This window comes from Ammodytes marinus (assembly GCF_949987685.1).
Source record: "Ammodytes marinus genome assembly, chromosome: 12".
NCBI lineage: Eukaryota > Metazoa > Chordata > Actinopteri > Uranoscopiformes > Ammodytidae > Ammodytes > Ammodytes marinus.
In genome coordinates this window covers 19,342,718-19,357,827 of record NC_137216.1, presented here as the reverse complement: position 1 = coordinate 19,357,827, position 15,110 = coordinate 19,342,718, and the positions used below count along the sequence as shown (strand labels likewise).

At 39.2% G+C, this 15,110-nt stretch overlaps 1 protein-coding gene across 1 annotated transcript; it reads right to left on the bottom strand.

Annotated features, from left to right (window-relative positions):
• Positions 1–3,342: 3,342 nt before the first annotated feature.
• Positions 3,343–12,520, bottom strand: LOC307258807 (uncharacterized protein; the record flags this gene model as incomplete). The annotated part of the gene is made up of 4 exons (XM_080038474.1): positions 3,343–6,444; positions 8,146–8,215; positions 8,514–11,659; positions 12,506–12,520. The coding sequence occupies 4 exons, from the start codon at positions 12,518–12,520 to the stop codon at positions 3,343–3,345; spliced, it is 6,333 nt and encodes a 2,110-aa protein (XP_079894600.1).
• Positions 12,521–15,110: the final 2,590 nt, after the last annotated feature.

Here is a 15,110-nt window from a genome sequence, read left to right as displayed (position 1 = left end):
CTAAAGCAAACAGTTTTTTCACAATTTGCACGTTTTCTATGCTACTAGTTTCTGGTAAGATACATTTACACTAATTGACTGCACCACATATTGCACTTTTTTGTATTTCTGCACATGACATTAAATCATTTGAAATCTGTTGGTGGTATTGTTGAAGTAAATAACACTTAAAAAAACAACATCAACAACAAATTCTTCACACACAAATGAAAAAAAGGCAGTTCTCTACATGAATAACCAAACCAACCTACCCTCTATGGAAGTAAATGAGTGTCATCGGATTTTGAAAATAAAAAGCCATTGAATTTTAAGCACTGAATATTTATGCATTGAAATAATGTATCTGATTTTTTTCCCGCATTGAAATAATGTATCTGAATTTTTTGCCTCTGAATTTAACTCATAACATTTTAAACAACTAATTTTCACCTTTATTTTACAATGTTCTCAAATTCAAAATCAAATATTCAACGTTAAAAAATTCAACGTGCCAAATTCAACCGCAAAATCCCATGTATGAAATTCAGAGTAAAACTTTGGGGACCCAAGGAAGAGCAATCGATCATAGATGCTCGATCGCATTCAAACAAAGAGAGCCAGTGGGAATATTAGCTTGTTGCCTTGGATACCCCTGACTGATGCAGGAAGGCAAATCAGGTTTTAGCCATGTCAAACGGCAACGCAAGTAACGATGGTGCTTGGGTGAGTACAAACATGAAGAATATAATGGCTAGCATATCTAGCGATCTAGCATCTATGATCGATTGCTCTTCCTTGGTTGCCCAAAGTTTTACTCTGAATTTCATACATGGGATTTTGCAGTTGAATTTGGCACGTTGAATTTTTTAACGTTGAATATTTGATTTTGAATTTTAAAACATTGTAAAATAAAGGTGAAAATTAGTTGTTTAAAATTTAATGAGGCAAAAAATTCAGATAGCCTACATTATTTCAATGCTGCAAAAAAATCAGATACGTTATTTCAATGCATAAATATTCAGTGCTTAAAATTCAATGGCTTTTTATTTTCAAAATCCGATGACACTCATTTACTTCCATAACCCTCAAAACTATAAAGTTGGCCTATGTTTGGTTGCAACATTTTGGCTTAGTTAATTCTCCTCTCATCACTGCAAAAGCACTGAAATCATTACAAAAAAAGTTCTTAATCTTTGAACTCAAATCTGTTCCTTCAATTATTTCCAACTTATTTGTGCCTTGTGTCTTTCTTTGCATTAAGAACTTTTTTAGGTCTATTTTTATTTTTTATTTTTAGAAACAATACCGAAAGCAGGACCTTGGTGGTTACGGCAATAATTAAAACAGGATGATGCTGCTCGTCAGCTTCATTGTGGTATGACCCGGCTGGTTGGTCAATTGGCCAGGTTTCTGAAAAACTGGTCAGACTTGGCTGGTCGTGTCAACCTGAAGTCTTATGTAACTAATGTAGAAGAACTACAAAAGGTACCCAACCAGTTTTTTCATGGGGTCCAAATACTTTTCGGTAACACTTTACAATAAGGTACACAAAAAAAGTGTAGTTACCCTTTTAAAAAGGTTAGTTTATCTTTCAAAAAAGGTTAGTTTACCTTTGGTAAACTACCTTTTTTGAAAGGTAAACTTACCTTTTTAAAAGGGTAACTACTCTTTTTTTGTGTACCTTATTGTAAAGTGTTACCTACTTTTCACAACGACACCCAGACACAAGTAGCAGGTAGGCCTACATGTGTTTTCCGTGAGCAGGAACGACTCAGGAAATATAATCCAGCCAAAACTGTTTAATATCAAAACCCAATCTTGTCACCATTTGGCACACAAAGGGTGTATGATGGATTATGTTTGAAACAGTTCCGCTGTGCTCAATCTGAAACATTTTGAACATTTCTGATTTTCTACTGCTTTTTAAATGGCCGTAAGCGGAGCCGCGGCTCTGTGTAAACACCCAACTTTGAATAGATATTGACATAAATATCTAAAAATAAAGTTTAGCTTAGTTAGGTTCTTGGCTTCCAAAGACCATGGGCCCCCAAGTGGCTGGGCCCTAGAAAGCCTTCCCACCTTCTACCCCTTATGGGCGGCCCTGCCTGTATATGCATGCAAGGAGCATAAACTGTTAAAAAAAGAAGCGTCAAGCCATTGTGGATTCAAAATGCATGTCATTGTGAGAAATTGGGGTGTGCAAATGCTTACAGTTTTTGTTTAGATTATTTTATACTTTTCTTTAAAAACAGCAAGGAGAGAAATTACAATTCATTACCCAATTGTCACATGAACTTAACAATATTTGATATTGGAAACATAACAGACTGAGCCTGTGTTTTGAATTGATACTTTATAATTTTCGTCACTACATAGTCCTACTGCAGCAGCAGCTGCCCTTAAATAGTATGTACTCTGCATGCAGTATGTACGTCGTATACAATTGGGACATACAATTTTGTTTTAATATTGCGCCTCATACTTCTATATCCGTCGAAGACTGAGCCTGCATACCAAATCACTTTATTTTTATTATTCTACATACTACAGCTAAACATACAAAGTATGTAGTATGCATGCAGTACACCACAACAATAACGTACTTGTAATGCTTTATTTTGTCATAACATTGTGCTTTTAACTTGCCTCTGGCTTATACTGTATACCCATCTCATGGCTGGTTGTTTTCTCTCGGAGGCTCAGTCAGTCATTGTGACGTAACTTCCACTGCGCAGTGGATCATGGGACAGAATCCCCAAAAGCATTCTGATTTCCACACTAAAAAGTCCGGCTGCCTGATGTATTACGGCATTTGGGTATTATTCAGCATGCTGCATTTGACCACATGTATCTTGACATCCTACATCTTCTTCTGTCTAGTATGGGAGGGTATTGGAACACAGCTCATGTTTGTGCTCACTCTGCAGCTCAGACGACGTGATGTAACTTCCGCTGAGCAGAAGATTGTGGGTATAGAATAGCCAAGAAAGTATGCTTGCTTGCAAATTGCAGAATGTTACAATATGATACTAAATTGCACGGAAGTATAGGTACTGGAACGCACCCCCCTGAATAAAATAGCTTCTGCAAAATGGCATAGATTTTAAATCAATTCATTTATTCATATACTGCATGCTGTAAAATTTGCACACTAATCACAAAAGATTGATTGTCATTGTCACTGTCACTGTATCAGCAAAACATCACGATCATATGTTTTTTTCTGTTTTTCTATGAAGCCCAAGGCAGAGTGATGCACGTTGTGAAGGATGGCATTATAGTGTTAAAACAGAACAATGTAGTTGTTATTATTACTGTCCACTCCACACACAGTAAAGTCTCTCTTTGTCCCTGAGCGCTGCTTCAAGGGCTGCCAGTGAAGTACTGTGAATAAGTCTTGTTGTACATCACCTGATTGTCCACTCTGACCACATTCCTCAGGCTCTGCCAGAACCAGGGCTCGGCGGCGGCTGTCCTCGGCCACTCCATGACGCTCCTGCTGCACAGCCTCCGCCTCAGGCGCAGGAAGTGAGAGTGCTGCAGGACGGGCTCCAGCATGAGCAGCACGATCACGTCCACGTTTTCATCCAGCAGCCTCTGGTGGGCCAGATACATGGCCAGCTTGAAGGACCCGGTCTTAACGTAGCCCTGGGTTAAGACGAACAGGGTCTTGCGGCTGTATTGGATGCTCTGAGTCAGGTTGTCTACCAGCGGGACTCCCAGGGGCCAATCCCTCTCCTCCAGACAAAGAGGAAGATGCTTCTCTCCTTCCTCTTCCAGTTTCACTCGTAGGTCCCTCATCACCCACTCAGAGACATGCGGATCTCCGGTGTCGTAAGTCACGAAGACATCGTAAACACTGTCACACGGTGAGTTCAAGGATCTGTATCCCTTCAGCTTAGCTTTCATATAGTGCAGGACGTAGGTAGCGTCCCAGTAAAATAAGTGAGCAACTGTTGCCGCAAACATAAAAACAATAATGAAAGAATTTGTGAGAATGTAGATCAAGAACGCCTGACTGTCATCCACACACGGCTTGATGTCAAAATAGATCAGAGCTTTACCCTTCTGGTTTGCGGGTGTGGAGCATGTCACCCGGGAGGTCAGCCCCGGGATCTTAACGCCACTGTTTTCAATCCACAGAATGAAATCTAGCGAATCACATGTACACTCAAATGGGTTTTTCTCCAAGAACAAAGTTTGAAACTGACTGTCAGGTCTCGGTCGGAAGGTTGACTGATTGATGATAGTCAGTTTGTTGTCGCTGAGGCTGAGACTCCTAAGGCTTTTCACACCCTTAAGGAATCCGTTGTCCAAGTGGAAAATGTTATTATGACTCAGGTCAAGAAGAGTCAACGTGTTGCTGACGTTTGAGTTTTTACCCATCACATTGGATAAATGGTTGTGGCTCAGGTCTAACATTTTAAGTTGATTGAAATACTTCAGCTTGTCCCATTCAAAATCAGTAAGTTTGTTATTACTTATGCATAATATGGTGAGGTTACGTGGCAAATATTCATAAACATTGTCTGGCATCTTTGGAATGTTGTTGAAGGATATATCCAAAATGGTCAAATTAGTAAGGTTAGTAAAAAGCCTCTCATATGACAAATCCCCTTCTTTCCAAAGAATTCCTAGAAGGTTATGTGTAAAGTGAAGTTCTGCTAACGACTTGCTGTACATCCGTTTTGTCGTTAATGTGGAAATGGAGTTATGACTCATATTGAGCACTCTCAGAGCAGGCAGATTTTGTGTAAAATTCAGATTGTGTGTGATGCCAAACGCTGTAAAGAAGTGATCATTGTGACTGAGGTCTAGCACTTGTAGTTTCTTTAATTCTTTGAAGGCGTTGTCGTAGGCCAGATCAATTCTATTGAAGGACAGGTCCAAGTATGTCAGGTTAGGCAGCAAGGAGAACTCTGTTCCATTAGGTGCTGCTGAAAATCCATTTCCTGAGAGGTTGAGACATGCAATATCTCCATAGCCCTCAAATTGCTTAGGTGAAATGAAGAACAGATTATTTGCGCTAAGGACTAGCACTCGTCCAGAGTCAAAGCACTCATCTTTGATAAGGCCGCGTGATAACTCATAAGTCATATCTTTTGGGTAGGGAGCCATGAGCGGTGATATAGAAAGCTCTGACCTCTGATTGTATACTTTGCTTCGATGTGGAGGATTTGGAATGGGATACAGCCTGTTTTCTGCCAGATATATCATTTTAAGTTTGGAGAAATTGCTGAATATATGGGAATCGGAGTGAATAACAAAGTTAGTCCCCAAATTCAATGCAGACAGATTTTTGAGCTCATACAGGGAGCTCAGTGTGTCCTGATCAATATTCTGGAAGACCAGACCCTCCAAATGCAAAGTTCTAAGTGACACCAGATTGGAAAATTCTTTTGAGAGATTTACTGTCTCAGGATATTTCATGAGAGCAAAGTTGAAAGAGATATCGATTACTTCCAGCCTGGGAAGGTATCTTAGAAATGTTGCATTAGTAGTAATTACTTCAAGTAAGAAGTTAAAGGACATGAGCAATACTTTAAGCTTGCCCAGCCTCTTAAACCAGGAGGGATTCAGGTGTTTCAGGGAGTTTCCTCCCAGGTTCAGTTTCTCAAGCCGTGTTAGATTTTGAAAAGCATCAGAATGGATGTAAAGGGAATCATTTTGGCAAGGAACACAAGGAAATGGAGCATTTTGACATCTTGGGCAATTTCCTTGTATTTCAAGGATTTTTAAATTTCGTAGCCCGAGAAAATCCTCTTTAAGTACGTTCTGTATTCTGTTAGAAGCCAATTTTAGCGTACTTAAGGATTGAGGCAATCCTTTGGGAACATGAGTTAAGTTGTTCAAAGACAAGTCAAGAGCATACAGTTTGGCCATTTTTGCCAAACTGGCATCCTCAATTGTAAAATATTGCCCACAAGGATTCCAGCTGTAGCAGTTTCTAGACAACAATAAACGTGTCACGTTTGTTAAGTCAGCGAAACTCATGTTATCCAAATGTACAATGTTGTTTTTGTTCAGCTCAAGTATTTTCAAGCTGAGAGGGAGATTGCGGGGAATTTCAACCAGACAATTGCCAGTCAACTTCAGCTCTTGCAGTTTTGTCAGATTTTTGAAAGCATTCGCGTCAATGATCAGTTTTTTACTTGTTTCCTGGTTCTTGTTTGCCCAGCTGAGATCTATTCGAGTCAAATTCAACAGTTTAGAAAATGAGTGATCTGAAATGTTCATTATGTAATTTTGTGATAAGTCGAGCTCTGTTGCATTATGAGTTATCCCATAAGGCACATGATGCAGATGACGCCCTTTGCAGTCAAATAAGATCTTATTTGAGGTGTTGGAGGCTGTGACGTCACATGGGAAACTCGGTGACATCCACCTAGGTGTACACGCAGCAGGCTTGATCTCATAATGGCAACACAGGGAGAACAGCAGCAAGAGCATCCGACATGGGGCAGTCTGTAGATAAACAATAAAATGTGTTAACAGAAGTTCCTTGTATTTAAACAGTATGTCATAAATATACCGTATAGACAGACTGTATGTCATACACATCATTGTTGATATGAGGCTTCAGCAGTCAGACTTCGACAAATCAAATGGATATCTTTCTCATCATAATTACGGTATGGATAGGGTGATAATTACAGAGAGCAACACCTTTTTCACTATTTTCCTATTCATCTATATGTTCACACATAACATCAGTAGATTCAATGATTTCATGTAGCCTACATATTTATTTCATACACCAACTCTCGCTGACACACACACACACACACACACACACACACACACACACACACACACACACACACACACACACACACACACACACACACACACACACACACACACCATGTATGATCACCTGATTATAATTTAAAGACAGACCTATCTTTAAAGCACTGTCTGAAACTTTGCTTTTTAGAAGGGTAACACCTGTATCCAGCAGGTGGCAGTAGTCTGTAAATTAAAACATCGCTCCCTGGGTTATTTAGTCAGAAATATGAATTCTGGGATTCCCTTACACAGAAAGACTTTGAAACGATTGTTGTGGCCACAAGGGAACAGTGTGGCATAATGGTAAATACCAAAAGCTGTTGCAACAGTAACAAAGGTATACAACAGTTATACAGTTATGACCTTCACTTCGTAATGGTAGAAATATAAAAAAAAACATATGCATCTAAACTGCTAACATAAGCTACCACTAGCCATTATAAGCTACATGTCCTGCCAGACAAACTAAACGTATTGCAGCAAAAAAAAAAAACATGAGTGTACTGAACTAAAACTAAAACGTTGTGTTTTATTGGTTATGAACTCAGCTTTCTTAATTTTTTAACAAGTTATTTCTTCATCCAAAATAATCCGGTTTCACATTTATTTCCCCATGAGTAGATTTAGGTTGTTAAAGGTGTTTTATTCTGCAGTCAGAGACAACATATACAGTATATTCCATCTTCTTGTTTCCGATTTTTGTTGAAGCTTAATGATCTTTAAAGTAAGTCAAAAATGGCAACACATATCCATCAAATTTAAATATTCTAAATGTGTTATGAATTATTGAATTGAATTAATTACTTCCCAACCGATCATCCGTTTTGTTGGTTTAATCAATGTAATCACTAGTCCACCGACAGGCCGCTGCTTGTTAAGTTAACTGTTACTCTCTGAAAACGGAAGGCAATACTTGTCAACAAACTTTAATATACTATTACTGTTACAGTTTCCAATGAGTTGAAAACCCAGAAGCACATAATAATGTAATATAATTACAGAAACATTCAATTAAAAATCATGTGCAGGTAAGTCCGTAAAACATATGCTAATGAACCGGTCTGATTCGTAAAACATTAAGTCCATTGTGAGTAGATAAATCTCATCTCTGCTATACACAGAGCAACTCCTAAAAAGTGCAGAAACATGTGTATCAATAAATCTTACCATTGTGCAAGCACTGGTTTGATTTCACAGGATCTTGAATGACAGCCTTGAGAACAAGTTGGTTTCCGCACCTCACAATATTTCAGATGAAATGGAACATCCGCAATGGAAAAACAAAAACAAAAAAGGTGTGTGTCATCAAGTCATGAAAAACATACAATATTCCACTAAATCTCTGTTCTTTCTTTCTTTGTAAAATAAGACACATACGATAATAACCCTGTTGCTAAAGTCAATAATGATAGCGATCAACTGGCTGGTTCTCATGACAAGATAGGAACTAGGACAGAAATAGCATGTGGATAGAAGAAGTGCATTTGTTTCACTTCCCTGTTTCATAGTCTCAATGATTACCCAAAATGACAATTATAAACTTCAGTGGAGTTGGCAAAGAGTGGCAGCCACTTCTGTATTGAATGAGGGCAAACAGAGAATTTAAAATTAGCACATAATTAGTTTTTAATATTCCAACATATATACAACAAATATTATACATTTCAATTCATACATATAGAAGCACATTCAGAGGAATTGGTAATTAAAGAAGGAACTATGTATTACATTATTGTTCTATTCACAGTGTCTCTTTGAAGAGATTGTTGTATTGTTTGTGACTCTCCGTTGCTAATACGCTTTTCAGACTGAACCAGAAGAACGGCTGGGCTAGAGGGTTTGTAGGCCACTCCAGCACTGACCGCTTATACAGCCTCTTCCTTAATCTCAGGTACTTTGAATTGCAAGGCACTTTCTCCAAGAAGATCAGTACTATCACGTCGTCTTTTTCATCCATTAGCCTTTGGTGGGCCATGTAGAAGGCTGTCATGAAGTTTCCACTCTTAATATATTTGCTGGTGAGAATGAACACGGTCCTCTTGCTCTTGTGGATACTCTGTGAAAGGTTGTCGATCAGGGGACAGCCCGGGATCCAGTCCCGCTCCTCCAGACACAATGTCAGGCGACGGTCTCCGCGTTCCTCCAGATTTACACACATTTCCTCCATCACCCACTCTGACACCGCAGGATCCTCCTTGTCGAATATAACAAAGGCATCGTAGACGGAGCTTTGGGAGTACAGGCGGACGTAGCCTTTGAGCTTTGCCCTGCAGAAGTGGTAGATGTACCAGACGTCCCAAAGGAAGAGATGGCTGGAGATGGACAGGGTGACGAAGCCAAGGACAAGGGAAGTCATGAGGGTGTAGAGGAAGATTGTCACGTACCGGTGCTGGCAGGCCAATAGGTCCACTGAGATCACAGGATGACCTATTTGTGCCTCTGGAGAGGCACATGTGACGTCTGTGCCCAGTCTGGGGATGGTGACATTGGTCCTGTTCAGCCATGTGACGAACCAAATGGCTTTGCAAGTACACAGGAAACCGTTGTTGTGAAGAAGCAGCATTTCCATTTGATCGACAACATCATCTGGAAAGCTAGATTTTTCAATGTGCTGTAAATGATTATTACTGAGATCCAGATATTTTAAGTTGTAAGCATCCTTTAGGAACTCTGGCGTGAGCTCTTTGATTTGGTTGTGATGTAAAATGAGCTCCCTGAGAGAACCGGTACAGTTTGACAGCACGGCTGGAACAGTAGTTAAGCTGTTTCCACTAAGATCTAAGACTTGCAATGATTGTAGAAGTTGTAGTTTATCCCAAGGGAAGGATTTAAGTTGTTTGTTGTTTTTGATGTAGAGCTCAGACAGTTTGTCCGGCAGACCACTGAATATTTGCTCTGGAATGAAATTTAGGTTGTTATCAGAGATGTCGAGGACAGTCAGACTATGTAATTTTTTGAAATAATTAAAATATTTGGTTGTCCCGTCCCTCCAAAATATATCTAACCGGTTATCTATGAACTCTAACCTCTCTAGAGATTGGCTCTCCATCTCTGTGTTAGTGGAAGTAGAGATCTTGTTGTGGTTCATCAGCAATATCTTGAGCTTTTTTAAATTGCCTGTGAAATTAAGCATATGAGTCAAACCCTCTGACTCAAAATAATGGTTGTTGTTGCTTATATCCAATATGACCAGACTTGTCAGCTCTGAGAATGCAGTGGAATAGAGCAGGTCCAGGCGATTTGAGGAGAAGTCCAGATATTGTAAATTGTTCAGAAATCTAAATTCAGATCCATTCAGACTTTGGCTCATTGCATTTCCAGACAGATTGAGGCATCTCAGCTCTCCAAAATTTAAAAACCTTGAATGCAAGAAGAATATGTTGTTTCTGCTTACATCCAAGGTTTTGCCAAACTGACTGCATTCCTTTTTGACAAAGGATGTAATAACTCCAAGTTCCTTTTCTTTGAATTTGCAGCTGCGTGCATATTCATCATATCTGAAGTAATGAATTTCTCTCACTTCCTTACTCTGGTACTGAGCAGCGGCAGGCATAGGAGACCAGTGCAGGGGCTCTCCACCAGAGAAACCGACGCCATCTTGGCCGTCAGAGGGGGAGGATATTTTGTTGTCAGACAGGCTGATTATTTTAAAGCTTTTCAGTTCCATCAGAATGCTAAGGTTTGTCATTTTTATGAAGTTTGTACCCAGATCTACAACCTCCAAGTTTGTGAGATGTTTTAAAGGAGCAATGCTCTCTGGCTTCAACTGCTGAAACACAAAGCCCTTTAGTCTGAGAATTCTGAGGGATTTGAGGGAGGAGAAACTGCAGCTCAGTCTCAGTGTTTGAGGGTAGTTCTGGAGCTCGTAGTTGAATGAAAGGTCCAGTTCTTCCAGTTTGCCCAGGAAATGCGGGAAGGTGGTGTTTCCTATTGCTCTTGCCAGGAAGTTTGAGGAGAGATCAAGCACTCTCAGCTCTGTTGTGTTGGTGAACCACTCAGATGGCACATACGTCAGAGAGTTGCTATGCAGGCGGAGCGTTTTAAGCTTTGTCAACATTTTAAAAGCCGTCTTGCTGATGTTCAGTGGGGAATTATTTGGGCACGGTTTGCACGGGAAAGGAGCATTGTAACATCGAGGGCAGTTTCCGCTAATATCAAGAATCTCAAGATTAGTAAGGTTTTTAAAATCCTCATCGGTGACCTTTTCAATGTTATTGTTGTAGAGATACAACTCCTTCAGACTTGTGGGCAGGTGATGTGGAATATAGGACAAGTTGTTCGACTTCAGGCACAACAATGTTAAATTGTTTAGCTGTAAAAATGCCCCATCCTCTATTTCATAGGATACATTACATGGGTTACGGTAATAGCAGTTTTGACTGAGGTAAAGCATCTGAACATTTCTGATCTCGGAAAGGTTTGCTTTAGGAATGTAATAAATGTGATTCACTTCCAAGCTCAGCAGGATCAGATTTGATGGGAGGCCTTTTGGTATGCTCTCGAGCTGATTGCCATCTAGATAGAGCGCTCGCAGATTCCTCAGGTCTGTAAAGGTATTGTCCTCTATTGTCACGCTGGCAGTGCACATGCGGTCCTTGGGGCCGACTTTGATGGGCACGCAGTTGCACCTCATGTCAATCTCAGTCAGGTTCTCCAGACCACGAAAGGAGGTGGAGTTTAATTTGGGAATGTGGTTGATGGTGAGCGTCAGATTGGTGGTGTCTCTGGGGATGCCGAGTGGGATATCTTTAAGGCTTCTCTCGGTGCAGTCCACCGTCACCGCACTCCCGTTGTTGGTCTCACGAACATCACATGGCAGAGTTTTTGGGTAAGAAACAGTAGCTGTCGATACGGCGATACACCACAATAGGCCAGGCAGCGCGACACACATCTGTACAGAAACACAGAGTGGGTTTCACTGAGTAATTTGTACAAGTGGAAAGCTAATAATACAATGACATTAATCCTCATCCTACCGACAGGAGTCTTTTTTGATCCCAGATGTAAATATCTGATCATAACTCACTGGTATTTTATTCTATCGTTCCAATTTTTCATGATCTTGTCAATTAATGTGTTCCTCATGACTTAAAATTATTGTTGCCTGATTCTCTTCTAATTTCTGCTTTTGAAGTACTTATGATCTAAAAAGTATGGGGGTCATTTTGACCCCAGTCAATTCCGCCAATGCAGTTTAAATAAATATAATATAGGCTATATGTAATATTTATCTTTGCCATATTTTATAATTTAAAGTATCAAAAACCATCAGGGAGAGTAGGGGAGCTCTCAGTAATTTTAACATTTGACAGAGTCAAAATTCGAATTGAGCAAATTAGCTTTAACTCTCTTAAAATGATAATAATCTGTTTTTTCTAATAGTGTACATACTGAATGAATGCATTATTATTCTTTGATGGTGGTTTCTTCCAGTATTTTTTACTTGGGGTCTCTAGTGACCCTGTCGGTAGTCCATATATGTAAAATACGTCGGTAGGATGAGGGATAATGGGGTAATACACATAATGCACACATCAACCAGAATCACATGCTAGAATGAACTTGACAGGATACACTATTTCATAATACAACTAGGAATTGGTACTAAAAGCATTTCATTTTCCATCTCTCTATGTGGTCTACATGCTCGTCTGACCAAATCCAACAAGACATTGCACTACTTATGAACACAATGATAACACTACACAGCATATGAACAAATATAACTGAGACTCACCAGGGGGAAAAACATTGTTCACGTGAGACATTGGAAATATGTCCTACAATGAGTTCTGCTGTCAAGTCCTGCGTACTGAATGAAACACAACACTAAGGATACGTTCTGAGGTGATGAGATGAAAGTAACAGGTGGCTGGGTTAGAACAATGTGCGTATAATTAGCCAGCATCACTTCCCCATGATCACAAACCACACCCGTCCAAATATTTTATCATGTCATGTCTGTTGCCTGATTGCTGCTCATATAGTAGTGCAAACACATTATGCTCAGGTAGCTATGAAGACGGCTTAGAATATAAGGATAATGATCTCTTGCTCTTATAGCAATATAAAAGCACAGCTGGACAAGTTGTGTGTTCTTCAGTTGCCACCGCCAGTGGGAAGAGTTGTTACATGTCTTTGCCTGCAGCGGAAAGTGAAACCTATTCTTGGGTTGAGGTTTACACAGTTACATGGTAAATGTGAGGGAATTTTGGGCTTAGTTGTAATATTAATGGTAAAGATTAATAGTGCATTTATGCCTGTCTTGTGTGTCTGTCTCTCAGACTCTAGGTCAGCCTTGGAGCGTTAGGAGACACTTAGGTCAGCTGTATAGATAGAGTCTCATCTCCTTCTCCAGAATGTTATGGGTCACGGTGTTCACGGCTGTGTGCAATTCATTCTCAGTTCTGTTTTGTTCAGACAGTACCTTATGCAATTTGAAACACAAATGTGTTTGGGCATGTTCAAGCAAGGGCATGCTAAGCTCCTTCATTTTATTTATCTGAGGGAACATAGGCACACTCCCCAACAAGGCATGATATTGAGCAAAGGGCCCTGGGTAAATTAGTTCCTGTCCTGACACAAAACATTTTGAAAAGTAATGTGAATTAAACTAATAAGTTCTAATAATAATGTTGAACTAGGGAACATAGGTACGCTACTGTCAAACGTTACCTGCTAAACATCAGTACTCTTGCATTGTCACTGTGAGCATCTTGGCATGCTGACGTTAGCTTAAAGTACAACCTGACATAGCTGCTAGCTCAGTTGCATAAGCATCATGCAGCACATGCTCGATTCGTCTCACACAGTAACACTGTGCAAACAGTCTCTCCCGCTTCATAAGTGAAATGGGCCGTCATCATCTTTAATGCAAAAAGCTTTACCACAACTCAGGCTTGAGTAAATAGCAAAAGCATGAATTATTAAACATAGTTATACAACTTAACATTGGTCAAGTAACTTCTCAGTTTGAATAATGCAATTTAGGCGCACACTTGCACACTCTAGAACAGTGGTTTTCAAACTGGTTATGGCAGGGGGGCGCGGATGAATATGTGAAAAAAATAAAAAATAACAAAAAAAATGTTTTTTTTTTTTTTTTTAGTTTGTGTTTTTTATATTAACATCACTGCATAGCTGGACAAGAGTTCTTCTGCTTCGTTCCTCTCACTGCATTTAAATGCATTCACTATATTACAGAGAAATAGGTCTCGTTAAAGAAAAAGAGCACCAAGCCCAACCCAGAGGACCCTGCATACATTTTTTTATTTTAAATTAATATTTTTATGGAAAATCCATGTGTCTTTCTTCAATATCTTCTAATTCGTCCGACCCAGTGTCTCCAAAGTATTTGTTCACCCAAAATTCATCATATTAAGCCTCTTAATTTTCCTCTCAAAGTGCACCAGATTCATGCATTTCACTTTAAAAAGGCAAAAAAAAATCTCCCGAGGGGGGCATACCCCCGGACCCCTCTACGAGGGTCTGGTTCCCTGCTAGCTACTATTTTCCCCAGGACATAGCGAAAAAACACTGGGTGTGTGAATGACATTTGCACACTCAGTCCATGCTTAAAGGAAGCAGGATTAAAACACTGGATTAAGATGTCCAAATGTATTTAAAAAAAACTAAACAAAAACGTACTTAGATAAAGATGTTAAAATGTATTAAAAAATGTGTTTAAAAACATACAAAAATGTTTAGAATGTTTTAAAAAATATGTTTACATTTGGGGGGGGGGGGCTCTGCTGAAATTTGTTCTCTAAGGGGGGGCTCACTCTTTCAAACTTTGAAAACCCCTGCTCTAGAAAAAGCATCTACTGGAAAAAAATAAAAACAAAAAAAATAAAAATCTCTCAGCATCTACTGGAAAGAGAATTTGTGTTGTATGGGAGTTTGGTAATAAAAATAACCCGACGCATATTAATTGAATTGCAAACAGATATAAATAATTCGACACAAGACTTAAAATATTTAATCTTTTTAATGATATTGACAAAAAATTACATGAAAGTACTCAGTGTTCATGTGTAAAGTGTTCCTTAACCTATAGTGAAACCAGCAATTGAAAAAGACCTATGCATTACTTTATCTGATCATGTCTTGTCCTGTGCAGAGTATATATGGTTTGCATTTCTCCAACATAATATATATATATATAGTCTTTGAAATGTATGAACATGGTACTCATAAGGTTGTAGTAATCTACATGGTAAGCCCCTTGTATACCCAATAAATCATTAAAATAATTCCTATTATTGTTATATAATAGACTTGAAATGAGGCCTGGTTCGATGCTTCTTCATAGAGGCCTTAATATATTTTAAACTTTAATAATT